At 39.0% G+C, this 17,031-nt stretch overlaps 1 protein-coding gene across 3 annotated transcripts; it reads right to left on the bottom strand.

Moving 5' to 3' along the window:
* Positions 1-5,051: 5,051 nt before the first annotated feature.
* Positions 5,052-12,429, bottom strand: LOC110014944 (interferon-induced protein 44-like). 3 transcript variants are annotated; one of them, XM_023954257.1, is made up of 9 exons: positions 12,263-12,429; positions 11,138-11,290; positions 10,487-11,030; positions 8,467-8,515; positions 8,065-8,260; positions 5,871-6,023; positions 5,613-5,784; positions 5,395-5,495; positions 5,052-5,304 (listed from the first exon to the last, which is right to left on the bottom strand). In XM_023954257.1, the coding sequence occupies exons 3-9, from the start codon at positions 10,980-10,982 to the stop codon at positions 5,137-5,139; spliced, it is 1,335 nt and encodes a 444-aa protein (XP_023810025.1). In that variant the 5' UTR covers positions 10,983-11,030; positions 11,138-11,290; positions 12,263-12,429; the 3' UTR covers positions 5,052-5,136. The 3 variants fall into 3 exon arrangements, with proteins under 3 accessions (XP_023810025.1, XP_020558054.1, XP_023810026.1); XM_020702395.2 differs by having other exon boundaries at positions 11,171-11,290; positions 12,263-12,428; XM_023954258.1 differs by lacking the exon at positions 11,138-11,290.
* Positions 12,430-17,031: the final 4,602 nt, after the last annotated feature.

The following is a 17,031-nucleotide window of genomic DNA, read 5'->3' as shown; positions in this document are numbered from 1 at the left end:
ATAGAGAATGGGGGGGGGGCAGTGTGGGCGCGCATTCATGTTGTGTGTTACGGAGGAAGGAGGAAAGTTTCCCCCAGAATAAATTCTATGGACTCTTTATTAACCCGTTCTGGAGAATCTAAGGATCAGAACAGGGAGGACGAGGATGATCGCCTCGGGTCCCCTGCGCTTGAGCACGGACGGAAAGGGGAGAAAGAAAAAGTTATCGCGGGAAAGGTTCAACACCACGCTCTGCCATTTAGCTGGAATTTTTTTCAAAAACCGTCCAGTTGCGATAAGAGCCCTGGAGTTTGGCCTGAAAAGTGCGATCACCCCAAATATTAATCCAATCAGTGACCTCCCTTCCCTTCCACTGACTGGTCTCAGCAGCATCGTCCACCATGGTTGATGTTTACGTTCTCGTTCCCGCCTACTTCAACGCAAAATGATGACGTTTGTTGCGTGTCGATGACGTACGGTTCGGAATCAAGTCGCCTGGCCGGTCAGACGGCGGTCGCAATTGAAAAGAACGGCTACAATTCGGAATCAGGACAGCAAACCTGGTGGTCGCAATTGAAAAGATCGGATCTGTGTCATTCAGACTGTCATGAAAAGATCGGAATTGGGCCGCTTAGGGGCAAAAAATTCGGAATTGGGTCGTTTCAGCCTGCAGTGTGAACGTAGCCAAAGCCATCTCCCTTGCATCTAACACAAAGCTGATCCTGGACATGTCTGTGTCTCTTAGCAGCCAGACACACGGAGATAGCACTGACGTCATCGCCCCACCTCCCCTCTGGAAATGCTAAGTCGAATTGAATTATGAGACACTTTCGCAGGGTGGATGTGACAACACAAATGCAATCCCCTCTTTGCATTTTCATTTGAATTAGCGGTTTTTAAGCATAAAATGAAAAAGCATTTTGAAGTATTGAGTTTCCCCTTAATTTTGAGTCATTTGATGCAGTTACACTATAAAAATTTAAAAGCATTTCTGTGAATTCATAATTGTCAAATTAGACATTTCTAAATTAATTTTGCTACACATTTACCAGATAACTTTTTGAAATATAAATGTCAAATACCATTTTTTCAAATCATTTTAATTAAGTGACAAAATAAGCAGTGTTGAAAAAGAAAAGGAAAAATCATTTTGAAGGAATGCTTTTTCATTTTAATGTTGAGTCAATTGATGCAGCTTCATTTTGAAAATGAAAAAGCATTTCTGGTTTGGGCTTTTATTTTTATCTATGCTACAGAATCGCTTCCATACCCCAAAGCCTGGCCGATTGCTTGTGTAAAGGGAACTGTGAACGAGTCTGCGCGTAAGTTACCAATCCCTGTTCAGTTCGGAGAACTCAAAACCTGGTTTACCTTCCTGCCAACTCCAGTTCCACTTCTGGTGCCTTGATGTATGGCAACAGCAAGAGTTCATGTCCAAACGGGGAGGAGGAGGGCTTTTGAAGTACCGCCACCAAATTAACACAAGTTTGTTGCCTGCCGCCTCATAATTAGTAGGCGTGTCCTACTTGCCACACTAGCTACATCGTGGCTTTGGGAATTTCCCGGTGTAGCAAGCCCTTCAGTGACGGGGAGTTTGTAAAAAGAATGTATGCTGAAAGTAGCTGTTATTGTTTGTGCAGAGCAAAAGAAAAAGCTTGACAAATAAGTCTATCAAATTATACAATTGCTTGATGAAAAGAAGATCTGGGCAGAAACCTCTGACTGCAACTGGGAAAAGATCTGGAGGCCTGCTTGATTGTCATGGTCATTAAAGTTATTTAAAACAACTTTTTCTGTTATCCAATTTTTTTTCAACAAAACTGGCCCCCTAATGTCGAGTTCCTAATTTGGCTCTCTGCTACAAAAACTTTGAGAACCCCTTGCACTAAAGGGTTTAACTTCTTCTCTCCAGTTCACCACTCTCACTCTTCTTTAGACTATTTATTAGTTAATAAATCTCTTTTAAAAGATATCAAAAGTTCCAGCTTTCATTCGATTATTATCAGTGATCATGCAGCACCAGTTTCTGTAAATATTTCTTGGGAAATATCCACACCCTCAGGTACAACTTGGAGGTTTAATACATCCCAATATTTAATACAGACCAATATTTTTTTTATTTTTTTTAAATAAGAGTGGGCAATCTTCTTAGAACTCAACAATACTGCCGATATCTCACCACGTCTTCTTTGGGAAACAGTAAAAGCAGTGATGAGAGGGAAAATCATTCCTTACTCAACTCATAAAAAACACAAGGAAAAAGCAGATTTATTAGAACTAGGAAATAACATCAAAACCCTGGAGGCTGTTTATGGTGCTTCTGAACAGGAAAACATTTTGGGAGATCTGAAAAAATTAAAGCTTCAGTTAAATTACATTTTCAATAAACAAAGACAATTTCAAATACAAAGACTTCAACTTAAAAGATTTGAAAACTCAAATAAATCTGGCAAATTTCTAGCTAATCAGTTTAAAATTAATAAAGAAAAATCAACAATCACATCTATTATGGACCAAACAGGAAATGTCATTAATGACCCGGTCAAAATTAATAATGCGTTTAAATACTTTTATCAAAACTTAAACAATCACAGATCATTGCATCAGAGCAAAGCATCAATTCATTTCTTAATAATGTAAACCTACCCAGATTAAATCAGGATCAAATCACAAACTTAAACTCACCGCTCTTGTTGTCTGAACTTCATGAAGCTCTGTTACTTTTGTCTAATAGCAAAGCTTCAGGCCCTGACGGCTTTCCTGTTGAGTTTTATAAAGGATTCTGGGAACAGCTGGCACCAACGTTTTATAAAATAGTCCCATTAATTAAGGAAAGGCAATCACTTCCACCTAACATGAACTTAGCCAAGATAATTGTTCTTCTACAACCAGAAAAAATCCCACAAGCCCCATTTCTTTAATCAATGCAGACGTAAAAAATATTTGCAAAGCACCAGCACAGAGAATAGAAAAAAAATCACTCCTCACATAATCCATCTTTATCAAACTGGATTCATCAAAGGCAGACACTTGAGTTACAATGTCCGCAGACTTGTTAACATAATAGACATCGCCACTATTAAAAACCAGGAAATGACCATACTATCGTTGGATGCTGAAAAAGCTTTTAACAGAGTAAAATGGAAGTTCCTCATTGCTGCCCTCCATAAGTCTGGGGAATCATTCATTGACTGGATTAAAATATTATATATCTTCTCGATGATCCCAACACAACCGCCACTAAAGTGGTTCAAAACATTAGACTCATCCATATCAGGCTTCTTATGGAACAATAAACCTGCAAGAATTAGTCTAAAAACTTTAAAATCTGCAAAAAGCTATGGAGGCTTAATATTAACTAACTTCCACAACTATTTTCTTACCAATAGATTACAATATATCTTAAAATGGTTAAAAAATAATCCAGAATCCAACTCATGGTTAGACTTAGAACAGGCGTTATGTGGAAAGATCAACCTGTCAGATATTATCCAAAGAGTTTCAAAACAGGACTGCTTCCAAAGTATTAATATAAACGCCACTTTAACAGCCTTGTGGGAGTCTCTTAAAGTGTCAAACTCCTCACTTTAACCGTGCAAAATGACACCCTCTAAAAGAACCCAGACATCCTCATAAACAAAGAAATGTTACAATTCCCAGCTTGGCAAGCAGAGAGCGTAACACTACTAGAGCACCTAATTCTTGATAAAAGATTCATAACACTCCAGAAACTATACAGAAATTATACATATATTTTAGATATGTTGAAATGTTGAAATTTCTCATGGCTAATCACCCCTGAAGATGAAGGTCTAAAATTCCCCTTTACTTTTAACACCTAACTGCATGAAAGAGAGAGGAAGCCCAAAAAGGAGGTACATGGATGTATAACGACATAAGGATAGAGGATCCTGTAGAGCAGGGGTCGGGAACCTTTTTGGCCAAGAGAGCCATAAACGCAACATATTTTTAAATGTAATTTCGAAAGAGCCATACAATAATGTAGCGTCCCTTTCCCACACTGAGGCACGGAGACTTAACCTCTTTTTAGGGTTCTTTATTCTGGTTACTGCAGACCGCAACAAACGCCGTACAATTAATTCAGCAACTCCTTATTCTCTCCCGCCGAGACGAGAGGAGTAAGCCCTGGCTGCAGCCTGCAGAATGGGTCAACATAGTGGAATGCTTTGAACGCAGAGGAATGTGAACACGCTGTGGAATGTTAGCGTTCCAGCATTCCACTATGTTGTGCAGTTCTGCAGGCTGCAGCCAGGGGTAGTTGGACAAGAGCGCTTCTCCCAACTTTATATCCCCCCCCTCCCGCTCCAGCCCTCCCATTTCCTTATTCGGCCCATGGCTGAACCCCATTGGTCCAAACTCCCTAACAACAGGCTGAGCGACAGAACTCAGGGCCAATCAGATCTCTGCTTGATTGATGCGTTCCATGAACTCCAGAACTTTTAACGCGGCCCAACAGCCAAGTTAAACTCAGTCCGCGACAATATGTTTAAAACTAAATATACAAGTGAATGTGTGCATTTGATGTAATTTCAACACTTTTAAAGTACAATAAGTCTGTGGATTCTTTTTAATAACATTGTTATGCTGTTGCTAATAAATGATGAGTATTTCTCGTGGTAGTTTTGCTGATTGTCTAGTCTGGTTGATACTTGGTGAGTTTCTGATTCATGCAGGCGTTGAGACTTTAAACGGGATCTTAGGTCTGAATGTTCTTTAGATGTGTGACAGACGGGCAGCGGGTTTTACGTTTTTACCATAAATACCATACGTTTTTACCTGCGCGATTCACCTGCTGCCTGTCACCCCCCCCGGCTTTCTTCCTCGCACATCCCGTCCCTGAAACTGCGCGCTCTTCCTCAGAAACGGGAGCGCGCAGTTTTAGGCACGGCAATTCAAAGGTTTCCGGGTGGTACAAACTCTGTGAAATAATAGATAACAGTAAACTGATAGTTTTCTCTCCAAGCAGCGCTACTACTGCGCGCCTCTGGCATTGCATCGCGCCCGAGAAGGACTGGTCTAATGGAAAAAAAAAAAAGTATAATTAAGGATTTGTCTGCACATGTGACCATCAAAAGAGCCATATATGGCTCGCGAGCCATAGGTTCCCGACCCCTGCTGTAGAGGATCACTGCTCATTCATTTTCTTTGCTCATCATAGAAGTCATCCACAAGGTGAAGCATCTGATCGACCGCACTGAGCAGCAGGATGTCGATGTTTGTGTCCAGTCTCAGCACCTCACTGTAGTTCTTCACTGGAACAACGCAGAACAAAGGTACACCAATACGAATGGAAGCCTCCTGCATCTGGATCACATGACACAACATTTAAGAAATTTTAGAGAGTGGAAGACCTGAGTTAAATACATTCTTTCTTTTAAGTTAGAAAATCCGTACTAATTCCTTGATATATATGCTCTTGTAGACATTTGTGATGTCTTCTTTCACCAAAGGGCAGACTTCATCTATTTTAGTGAGCAACACCAGCTGAGGGATCCCTGAAAGAATTACAAGAAAATGTTGTCAAAGTAGCAGGTAAAATTACAAACAATGTGAAATAAAAATATTTAAAAAAAATCTTTGTCCAGCCAATAATTAAGGACTCTAATACTTACCTGACGAGTTGACTGTTTTGCGGATAGCTTTGAGCTTATCTTCCATCTTTTGGGACATGATGGAGATCTTGCTGGCATCTATGACATAAGCCACACAGTGGATCTTGTCTTTAAGTTCTGGATTCTTGCGGAAAGTTTGAGCCTCTGATTGCAGAGGAACAGAGGAGTTGAACTGCATGTGTAAAATGAAAGAATGAGTGGATAGTTCCAATCTGTTACAAGCACAACTTTTCAACAAATTCTAATCAAGTCTTTTACCTGATAACGGTCAGGTATGTGACCATTAATGATGTTACTGATCTCAGCAATATTAAGCCCCGCCCCCACTTCTGCCTCCAGTCCCATGGTGTCACAAAAGACAAGGGGCAGAGATTTGCCTTCACGTCCAGGTGTCACGGTGTAGCTGCGAAACTTTCAGGTATTTAGAATTAATATATAGATATATATGTTCTTGTAGAATTTTTCTTGTGATGTCGAACATACATGAATAAATTAAGATTAAAACGGCATTTCTGAGTATTTATTTATTTAATTCTTGTTGGATCAAGAACAGATGAAAGCCCAAAGAACTAAAACAAGCCCACAACATTACAGTTATTAACTCTCTATGTAAGGGATACACCCAACGAGGTGTTCGTGATCATAAATTAATGGTGTACACAAAGGGCTGATCGCATGGGACGGTAAACTGTGAAATGAGGTATGTCAACATGTATTATGGTTTTATCAAGAAGTCTGTGGTCAATATTTGGATTGCTCAGAAAAGTGTTCCTATTGTCTTCTATATGTTAAATTTGAGCACTTTTTGACTAAAATGCTTACTGCGCCCTTTCACCCATCTACGGGAGGGACATAGCTATGTAGCGGTACCCTAATAGGAAGCCTATTTACAAATAAAAAAGACAGTTAAAAAGGCTCTTCCTTGTTTTTGACCAGCAGGTTGGCCATATCTTGAATCATTATAAGTACATGAATGAACTACAAGTTTGGTGAGAAACAGTTGAGAGATAGAGCAAAATCCAGCTTTTATTTTGATAGTTCACTAATCGGCAAGTTATTTATATATTAGCTAAATATTTAGATAGAAGTTAAATATTTAAAAAAAATATATATATAAATTGTGTTGTGATATTGGGCTATATTAATAAAATTGAAATATGCTATTTACACTGTCAGTGAAAGCACCGGGCCTGAAGCTCCCACCCTAGTCCTTCGACTAAAACCCCCAAGAAAAGGGTTAAAAGCCGAAACTGAAGGTTTTTGACCTAAAACTGAAAGAAAAAAGATTTGACAGTGAAAATGTGAGTTTGGATACTTAAAAACAGACCATTTGAAAAGGGACAGCATCAAAGTAATATTTAACTTGCAGCAATTATCATTCACTTTTTCAGTGTCTGCTTTTGGTAGTGGTGTCATACGATTAATTTTTTGGTGTAATTAATATATCAAATTGATCCATTTTAATCGCAAACATGTTTAACTTTATTGCTGTTAGAAAAATGCATAATTGTAAGATATTTGTATCTAAATTAGTGACATTGTGGCGCAGTAAAAGATCAGAATATAACTAAACAGTGGCTTTATAAAAATGTATTTTATTGTAACAGACTTCCAACTTGACTTTTACACCAGTCTCAAACAACTAAAAAATAAAATACGTTAGGTTGTACTTCAGTTTTTAAACTTTTGGCCCCCATTTGATGCCATATTTAAGTTGGGGTTTTTTTCCAAGCATGTGATTGTGCAGAAGTGTGCTTGTCAGTGTGCGATTGGGGAGTGCATTCACTTCCTTCCATAAAGTGTATCTAGAGGAACTGTTTTGAAGTTCATAGATGCTCACTCAACATATTGATCTGATTTAGATTTCTCTGTTGTTCATTTACTGCAATTTGTTAATTGATCTAAAAAACATGGTTAGACAAAGCATGATTTCATTTTTGAAAGCATTCTTTATTTGCAAATGTTTTCATACTTGCCTGAAATTTTTGGCATAGTGGTATTAATATCTTCTTTCTCTTTCGGCTTTTCCCATCAGGGGTCGCCACAGCGAATCATCCTTTTCCACCTCACTCTATCATGAACATCTTCTACCCTAACATTAGCCAACTTCATGTCCTCTGTTAAGACATCCATACATCTCCTCTTTGGCCGTCCTCTTGTCCTCCTGCCAGGCAGCTCCATCTCCAACATCCTTCTACCAATATATCCACTATCCCTCCTCTGAACATGTCCAAACCATCTCAGTCTGGCTTCTCTGACTTTGTCGCTGACACAGGCAACATGAGCCATCCCTCTGATGTACTCGTTCCTTATCCTGTCTAACCTGGTCACTCCTAAGGAGAACCTCAACATCTTCATCTCCGCTACCTCCATCTCAATAGTGGTGTTAATATAAATTATTTTTAATAACATTTATAGTCATGTGATTTACTGTTTTGGGGCAATGACTCACCAGTGTTGTCACGCTGGTAGATGAGGTTCCAGGTGTGGCCTGGCTGGTGATATGACCTTTAAATATAGATTTGAAAGAATTGAAGAAGCTGGATTTTCCAGCTCCGACTGGTCCAACAAGTAAAACCCGTGCTTCAGACACGGAACTGATCGAGGGTTTGTAGGATTCAATTCTCTCCATCAACGTCTTCTTTTGCCTGCATAAAATAAAGAACATGTACAGAATCCCGTTTAAAACTATTCTTATTCTGAAAAATTGTTTTGAAAATGGGTTTTTAAAAGCACCAGCCGTTTTATTATAGCTTGTTTACAATATTGCAAAGATTCAAAACTGTCTGACAAGTTTATTGAAAAAAAATGTTTTGCTGCTTTTTTTAACTTTTGAATTTGAATAGTTTCTTACTCAGAATTCCAATTCACTGTCCTCCATGGGTTTTCAAATTGGGAGGATTCTGTTAAAGAGAAAAACAAAGGATCAAAATAAATAAATACTTAATACAAAACTATAAAAATAGCTGCCTTTCTGGGGTGTTTTTTCTCCCATTAGGTTTTATTTTTTTTTGTTTATAATTTACTATACTAACTCTGCTTTGTTTATTTCAGAAGATGACACTTGTTTTTTAATGCATGTCCTGGCAACTTCAGATAAACCAAATCTTTAAACCTGAGTTTTCTATTTTGTCAAAAGCATGCTAATCACGGTAACTCTGAAAGTGCAAATCACACCAACAAATCCCTTGATGCACAAACATTTAAAGATAATGAATATTAAAAAAGCAAAACAAATGTTAAAAAGCAACATTACATTTTAGAAATCAAAACAAAATGCAAGATAATAAACAGTAACAACAACAACAAAAAAGTAATTTCCAGAAAACCAAAAGAAATTTTACTAAATTAAACCGGTATTGGTAGGTCCTATGGGACTTAGCAGACAGGACGATGATATCCTGTACCACTTCATGCCAAACAACTTTGTGCGTTGTGTTTTGCTTCTGAAAACATACTTTTTAGTTTTTTGGAATATATATATATTTTATTAGGCTGCACGGTGGCGCAGTGGTTAGCGCTCTTGCCTCACAGCAGGAAAGCCCCTGGTTCAAGCCCAGCTGGGAGACCTGAAACACAACATCAATGGGGAACCTTTCTGTTTGGAGTGTGCCTTCACCCGCAATTGGCCGGGATGTGCTCCGGCAGCCCCTCTACCCCGAAAAGGACAAGACTGGTTAGAAGATAAATGAATGGAGAAAGCATGGAAAGTGAAGGTGACAGTGGTGCCCGTGGTCATTGGAGCACTCGGGAAAGTAACCCCAAAGCTGGAAATACCTCAGACCTCTCAGTCCAGAAAAGCGCAATGCTAGGAACAGCTAAGATACTGCGCAGGACCCTCAAGCTTGGATGAGAAACCACCAAAGGAAGGGTGAGAGGGGCGTTAAGTTTTTATGATATTTTAGCGTCCTGGGGGTTTGCCCTACTTTCAGCCCCTAAGACTCATAGGAAGTGGGGAATCATGGGTGAAGGTCTCTACTATATGGTAAGAATGGCGTATATTTGCATAGCGCTCGGTAACCTCGGGCAGGAACCACGGGCCTGGCTGCGGGGGATGTAGTAGGACAACTGGGTCATTTAGGGCAACTCGGTCTCACTTCCGATCGAAGCGGCACGGGCTAAATAAACGCCGCTCCTGTGGGCAGGAGTGGCCCTCTGTCTGGTACCCGGAAGCGCAGCCGGCCTGTAGAGCTGCCGTGGGCTGAAGAATGTGCACTCACTGTAGTTAAACACGCTTGTGTAGTGACGTATGTATCAGAGGATTTAACAGTGAGGATGGTAATTCGCTGAAGCCGAATTATTCTTTTCGTTTTTTTATTTGTTTTTGGTGGCCTACTATCGACGTAATGAGCACCCCTGAATTATACCAAAAAGGATCATTTTTAAAGATTTGCTGCCCTCTTGTGGTGACTTGCAAAAAGAAAGATCTTCGAATAATTCAAGCGCAGTGTATTGTGGGTCACACGCAATGCATTCTGGTATGAATGCAGTGCATTCTGGGCAATATTCGCCGATCGAGTGAGCATCGATCCACACTGGTTTTTCGTAGAGAATTCTGGGAAATTTCTAGTGCACATGATTTTTGAACTGTAGATTCGGACAGCACTACAAAATGGCGACCGCACTATATAGTGCACTATATAGGGGTTAGGGCGGTAATTCGGACACAGCCACAGAATATTAAACTACTGGCTAATGTTAATCTAGTTTAACTAATGTTGAACTAATATTGTGATGTTCACATTGAGTTTTTTGTATTTTAAATTTGAACTTTTGCTGATTTATTTTTTAATCTAGAACCAGTCTGCCTTGTGCCTTTCTTTATACCAAGTAGATGAAAATTGTGTGTGCACTTTTTAAAGAGTAAAACTTACCTTCCACCTGGTAAACTTCACATTCAGTCAGATCCAAGTTATTGCCATGCATCTTTTCAGCAGTGAAGTTGTACAATTTTTTGTGAAAAGAACTTCCCAAACTACCTGGATTGCTGTACATTTCTTTTCTGTTCTTATAGACAAGAATCAATGTGTCCCCAAAGTTAGGACCGCTATTCATGTCCATTTTCACTGCATATGGAGCATTAGTGACTGGATATGTGTTGAGCTTTTCTCTACTGAAGGAGAACAGAAAGGCCTGGTCGTCATTTACAAACTGTCTAGACTGACTGAACGGTTGACTGGTGTAGCCTCCAAACACATGTCCAGATTTGTTGTAGCCCACAGACACCGTGGCTGACTTGTTGTCACAGTGTTGGTGGAAATCTGCTCCAGTGAAACCATGGATGCTGGCTTTGTAGAGCAATTTTAGTTTGACATTTCCCAGCTTAGAGCAGATTGCTTTCTGCTGCGTCTCAGTAAGCTTGGAGTTCATCTTGGAGTTAATTTCAAAATGTTGATTAAGTCTGTGTCAACACCAAACCTTAAAAAAAGAAAAAGGAAAATATAAATTGTTACTCAAAGTTTTGTTTGGTATTTAGAAAAGAATATGCATACAACTTTGAATTTAATAATAAAATAATAACACACCCAGCTTTTTAACGTGAATAAATTAATCCATACCCTTAATTTCCCTGAGGTTTCTAATTTTTGCTCACACTGCTCACACTGCCAAAAAGAAGCTGGACAAGCTGGTGAAGAGAGCTAACTCTGTCTTGGGCTGTCCCCTGGACTCAGTGGACTCTGTAGGTGAGAGGAGGATGTTGACCAAGCTGTCCAGCATCCGGAACAACCCCTCCCAACCCCTGTATGCGACGGTGAGGACCATGAGGAGCTCATTCAGCCAGAGACTGCTGCACGCCCAGTGCAAAAAAGAGCGTTACCGGAGGTCCCTCATCCCAACAGCAGTCAGACTATTCAACAACACGGTCTAGGACTGTTGAAAAACGCTGCTGCTGCTATTTATTGCCTTATTTAATCCGTTATTAATGCCTTGTACTTTTACTTCCGCCTTGTATTATTTTTATTCTTACCCATTGCCATTTTGTTTTTCGTACTTTTCCAACTGCTATTTTTTTCCTGTTTTTGGCTGCTGTGACAACCCAATTTCCCCCCGGGGATCAATAAAGTCCTATCCTATCTTATATAAATCATGGCTGTGAAAGTTTCTCGTCTTATGGGAAGGACATATAAGGACTATAAGCAGTAGAGCGAAGAACACAAATGCACATTTTTACCTCATCCAAACCACCTTGTTCCTATTTCTCTTTTCTTCTTTTCTGAGCCGCCATCAGTGTTTGAATGTGTGTGTGAATGTGTGTGTGCATGGGTGAATGGGACTGTGACTGTAAAGCACTTTGGGCCTTCGAAAGAAGGTAGAAAGCGCTATATAAGTATATGCCATTTACCATTTACCACTTTCACAGGCAGGATTTCATAAATGTTAAAGGCGAGGTTTGTCAAAACTGGAGTAATGTTACTACACTGACAACAGAAAAAGTTTTCCCTTCCTCCTGGCCTGCCTTAATGTGCACAATTGGGCAAACCATTACAAATCCAAATATTTGCTCTAAACCTTACCAAAGTTAAATACCTTACCACGGTTAAGTAACAACAGTCACAACGAACAAAGTCAAAAATCATTTAGACAATTCAAGAAATACTGACTTCCTGGCAATGAAGCAACACAACTCTCCTTTTAATGTTATGACTCACCTTTTGTCTTTGTTGAAAGCTGTTAAGTAAATGAATGTAAAAGCTTTTGGTAATCTTGGTCCACTTCGATCGACAGAAGCGAAAGCAAAAGTTCAGCAAATCCTTAAACTGAAAGTATAAAAGACAAAACGTTTGTAACGTTTGAGTGTGTGTGTGTGTGTGTGTGTGTGTGTGTGTGTGTGGGTGTGTGTGTGTGTGTGTGTGTGTGTGTGTGTGTGTGTGTGTGTGTGTGTGTGTGTGTGTGTGGACAGGCCCCGCCCAATTTAGATTTTTCATGTGTCTTAACCTGTCAGCTGTAATAATAAAGCTCCAGCAACTTCTTGCTTTCTGATGCTTCATGATCTTACCCTCGCTACTATAATCACCCTTCTACCCCCCCTTATCTGTCATCTCTCTCTCTTCTTTCCTCATTGTTTTCCCTCCAGTCCAAAAAAATATATTTACAAATATAATTAATATGAATATAGTTTAGCTGGAATTACAAAAGGGGTTTATTTAAATATACATCTGGTTTATCATAAGATTCATAACCCCTGTTGTAAAAGTAAAATACGTCCAACACAAAAGGCTTTCAGCTCTCATCTGTTTGCTTAGCTGAAGGACAGGACAAGTTAAAAAGAAAAAACAGAATAGTCAGAAATGTTGAAGTTTTGTTGGAATTTTCAATTTAGAATTGTGCACATTTTTCATATTTAACAGATGTATTACTTTTAAACACAGGAAAAATAACTTTGAGATTTGCCAGCTTTTACATATAAAGAGATGTTGAAGATTACTTGATTGATTATTTTTACATATTTTAGGTGTGAAGTAAATTTAGAAAGTAAAAAGACATTTTTATTTGCTTGATGTTCATTCAGCAAGCTGAAGCACTGGTAGAATAAATATTTATATATGTTTTTTAAACTTCCCCACCCTACATCAAGAACGGCAGTGTATGTATGCTCTCCTTGTCAGGTACTGGGGTCAGGGCGTTTTTTTTTTTTTTTTTTTTTTTTTGTTAGGCTTTTGTTTTCCTTCTCCAGGGTTTGTTATGCTTTTATTTTGTTGTTTCCGGTTCTCGTGCCGTTTTACCTTTTCGCTGTCTTTACGTTCTCCAATCTTCCTCATTGGTTTCACCTGCCCTCCCTGATATCACCGGATGTTAAGAGTGATGAAAGTCAGGCAAGGAAAAAATCTGATATATAAAAAGTGCTTCATAAAGAATTTTGATTTGATTTGATAAGCATCGAGGAAATAAGAAAACAATAATAATAAAATAAAAATAATTTCTAAGAATAATTCTAAAAAATAATAAAAAAATTAAAATCATTAGAAATGATAAAAAATATTAAAAAGGTGGATCTTGAGTCTCTTCTTAAAAACCTCCACAGTCCCTGCAGCCCTGAGGTTCTCCGGCAGACTGTTCCACAGGCGAGGAGCGTAACGGTGGAACGGGGCCTCACCGTGTGTTTTGGTCCTCACCTTCGGAGCAGCTAAGAGGCCAGGGCGGAAGGACCTGCAGGGTCCGTTAGGGTTTATATCTTAAAAGCAGATCAGTTTAATAAGACAGCCCAAGACCGTAAAAACATTTATAAACCATTAAGATAACTTTAAAATTAATCCTGAAAAGTGCAGGGAGCCAATGTAACGATTTTAAAACTGGTGTAATACGTTCCTGTGATTGCATTAATAAAGCCATCATCCACATACAGCCTGACCTTAAAAGGAAAATGCTAATCAAATACTAGAAACACTTGAACAGAGGAAACACTTCATGCAGTTCTATAATATGAACATTTTACTATGCAAAAATTGCTACGATAATTATGGGGGGGAAAAACGAAAGTACCAAGTGCTATTTAACCTTATAGTGACACACTGGCATACATTTTGCAGTTAATGGCAACATTACATTTTTTAAAACCCTTTTACTCTTGTTTCATCTCAAATCTAATGCTAAAACTGGAAATGAGCAAGTGGTACACAGAGGGCTAATGCTTGCTAACTCTCCAAGTGTGCATTCAAGTTGTACAGACAAAACACCAGTAAAATTACAACTACTTATGAGAAACAGTGAAAATGTTGGAAAGAGGGTAAAATACTTTAGCAGCATTTTTATCACCACAAAAGAGAACTTACCTTTAAATTCTCAAAAACCATCCAGTCCTTATGGCCACTTCCAAATCTTTTACATTTCAGACAAACTTTCAGACACTGCATTGTGCAGAAGCTGACTGTTTTAAGATATTCCGCCCTTAATAACTCCCATAAAGAGTAAAAATAAATATAACTTGCATTCTAATCTGGTTTAACAGATCTTGAACAATTACTGTGATGTTGATATTCAGTGTTTTGAAATGTTTGAACGGTTTGAGGTTTTTTTTTTTTTTTTTTTTTAAACTTGTCCTGTCCAACAGCTGGGCAGACAGATGAGAGCTGAGGGCCTCTTGTGTTGGACATATTTTACTTTAACAAGAGGGGTTATGAATCTTATGATACACCAGATGTATATTTATATATATATATTTTTTTTTTAAGAATAAAACTGATCTTTCACCAGGTAAACTTCCCATTCAGTCAGGTTCAAGTCCTTGCCATTCATGTCTTCAGCATTGAAATTGTAATGTTGTGGAAACATAAAACTTGCAACATTTCCAGCATAGGTGTACACTTTTGGTTTGTTCCCATAGACAAAAATCAATGTGTTCCCAAGGTTAGGACCACTATTCCTGACCATTTTCACTGCATGTGAAGCCTAATTGACTGGATATGTGTTGAGCCTTTCTCCACTGAACAGAAAGGCCTGGTCATCTTTCACCCACTGTCCAGTCTGACTGAATGGTTGACTGGTGTAGCCTCCAAACACAAATCCAGAGGAGTTGTAGCTCACAAACACAGTGAGTGACTCTGCTCAGTGTTTATGGAAAGCAGCTCCAGTGAAACCATAGATGGTGCTTTGTAGAGCAATTTCAGTTTAACATTTCCCAGCTGAAAGCAGATTGTTATCAGCTGCTTCTTGGTGAGCTTGGAGTTCATCTCAGCTGATATAGCAATCAAGTGGAAAATGCTTCAGTCAACTTGAATCACTCTCGATACCAAATCTTAAATAAATAAAAAAGAAAACTTACATAATTTTACTTAAAGGCACTAAGAAGATAAAATAAGCATAGAAATGTGGCAATAGAATGAACAAACAAATTTTTAATTAAATTGTACTTTCACTAATTCAAACTTATACAGCATCTGTAATTTGGATTAAATGAATTACCGGTACTACAAAAAAAAAAAAAAAAAAAAAAAAAAAATTGTTCACAAATTTTGTCTTAATTGGTATTTAAGCCATAGCTTCGACATTTTCTCATCTCTAATCTGACACTAATCTAACCATAGGCAGATCAGCAGCAGACACAAATGCACAAGTACCAAAAAAAAAGGTTATGAATACAAGTATTTGACACAACAGCATTTTCATCAGTAAGAGGATTTCTGGGAATCCTACTGGCAAAATTTCCACCAGATGTTGGCATGAATCAAAATTGTATTGCTTTTCTTTGAAACAGTACTTGATGATGCAAGGTCTTCATCACGTTCTCTCCGAGTGGTTGTTTGCTTTACTGATTATTCTTTGGACTCCTTGTACAGGGATCTTATGTGGAGCATTTATTATGACTCAACTTTCAATTTATTAACATATTATTCAGACAACTTTTTTTGTTACTCTATTAGATGCCAACCAATATTGTTCTGAAAGACATCTGCATATAGAGGTCTGCTACACATCTACTTGAAGCCATCCAAAATTGGGATATTTTTAGATGTCTATTAGAATATTTTTTAAAACATTTACTAGATATAAAAATAAATTCTACAATTTTACATCCAACCATTTATCTTCAGAATCCACTGAATCCATTTTGGGGTCTCAGGATTGCTGGTTCCAACCCAGCTACTGTTGGGCAAAGGCTATGAACACCCAGAAGAAGTTGTCAGTCTATTGCACCCTTTTTCTGTTGCCATCTGAAAGAGCCTTTTGGGTTAGTTTCTAACTAACCAAGATCAAGTGAGAGTCACAAAGTAGAGCACTGCGCGGGACTATTTTCTTCATCCCGCTCCCGCCCGCGCCCGCTGAATTTTTGACCAATCCCGCCCGCTCCCGCAACGTATGCGTTACACTCCCGCCCGCTCCCGCAATATGTATGTCCACTCCCGCCCGCACCCGCAAAACTCATAGAATTTAGTCCCGCACAGTAATAGAGATGCATTGATTTTGTATCGTCTCCCGTCCCGCAGGAAAAAAAAACAAGTATTTGTATTGATATTATTACTAAAGAGATTCATGTCCCTCCTCCAGCCTCATCTTTTCATGCATTCCTCTTTTGTGTAATTTGCAACTTAATTATTAAATATATTTTTACAAATCCTGTTCTGTTAAAAGTGTGCGTGTGTGCGCGCGCAGACAGACGGCCTGAAGCGCGCTCTTAGTAAGAGGCGGGGCGGGGCGTTGCACACCCCCAACAACAGGTTAGATGACAGAGGCCATTAGGCGTCTCTACCTGGTGCCTTCACGGAGCTTCAGTACATAAGAATCCAACAGCCGCACAGCCTAACGTAGTCCGCTAATATATATTCATGAGATATTCATGCCAGCACTGATCCCGCGGGGTTTTTTTTTTGCCGCCCGCTCACGCCCGCAGCACAATTCAAACCTCCCAATCCCGCGAGATTTGGGTTGGGTCCCGCGGGACCCGGCGGGACCCGATCCCAATGCAGCCCTCTATCACAAAGTC

This window comes from Oryzias latipes, chromosome 4 (genome assembly GCF_002234675.1).
Source record: "Oryzias latipes chromosome 4, ASM223467v1".
Taxonomy (NCBI): Eukaryota; Metazoa; Chordata; class Actinopteri; order Beloniformes; family Adrianichthyidae; genus Oryzias; species Oryzias latipes.
The sequence above is the reverse complement of the archived record's forward strand: the minus strand, read 5'-3'. Positions and strand labels throughout refer to the sequence as shown.

Excerpts from the sequence above, each read along its gene's own strand:
- LOC110014944 (XM_023954257.1), bottom strand. The coding sequence starts at position 10,982 with ATGAACTCCAAGCTTACTGAGACGCAGCAGAAAGCAATCTGCTCTAAG. Across the intron at positions 8,516-10,486 it reads TGAAGTTTACCAGGTGGAAG|AATCCTCCCAATTTGAAAAC; the intron begins GTAAGTTTTACT and ends TCTCTTTAACAG. Across the intron at positions 8,261-8,466 it reads ACAGTGAATTGGAATTCTGA|GCAAAAGAAGACGTTGATGG; the intron begins GTAAGAAACTAT and ends TATTTTATGCAG.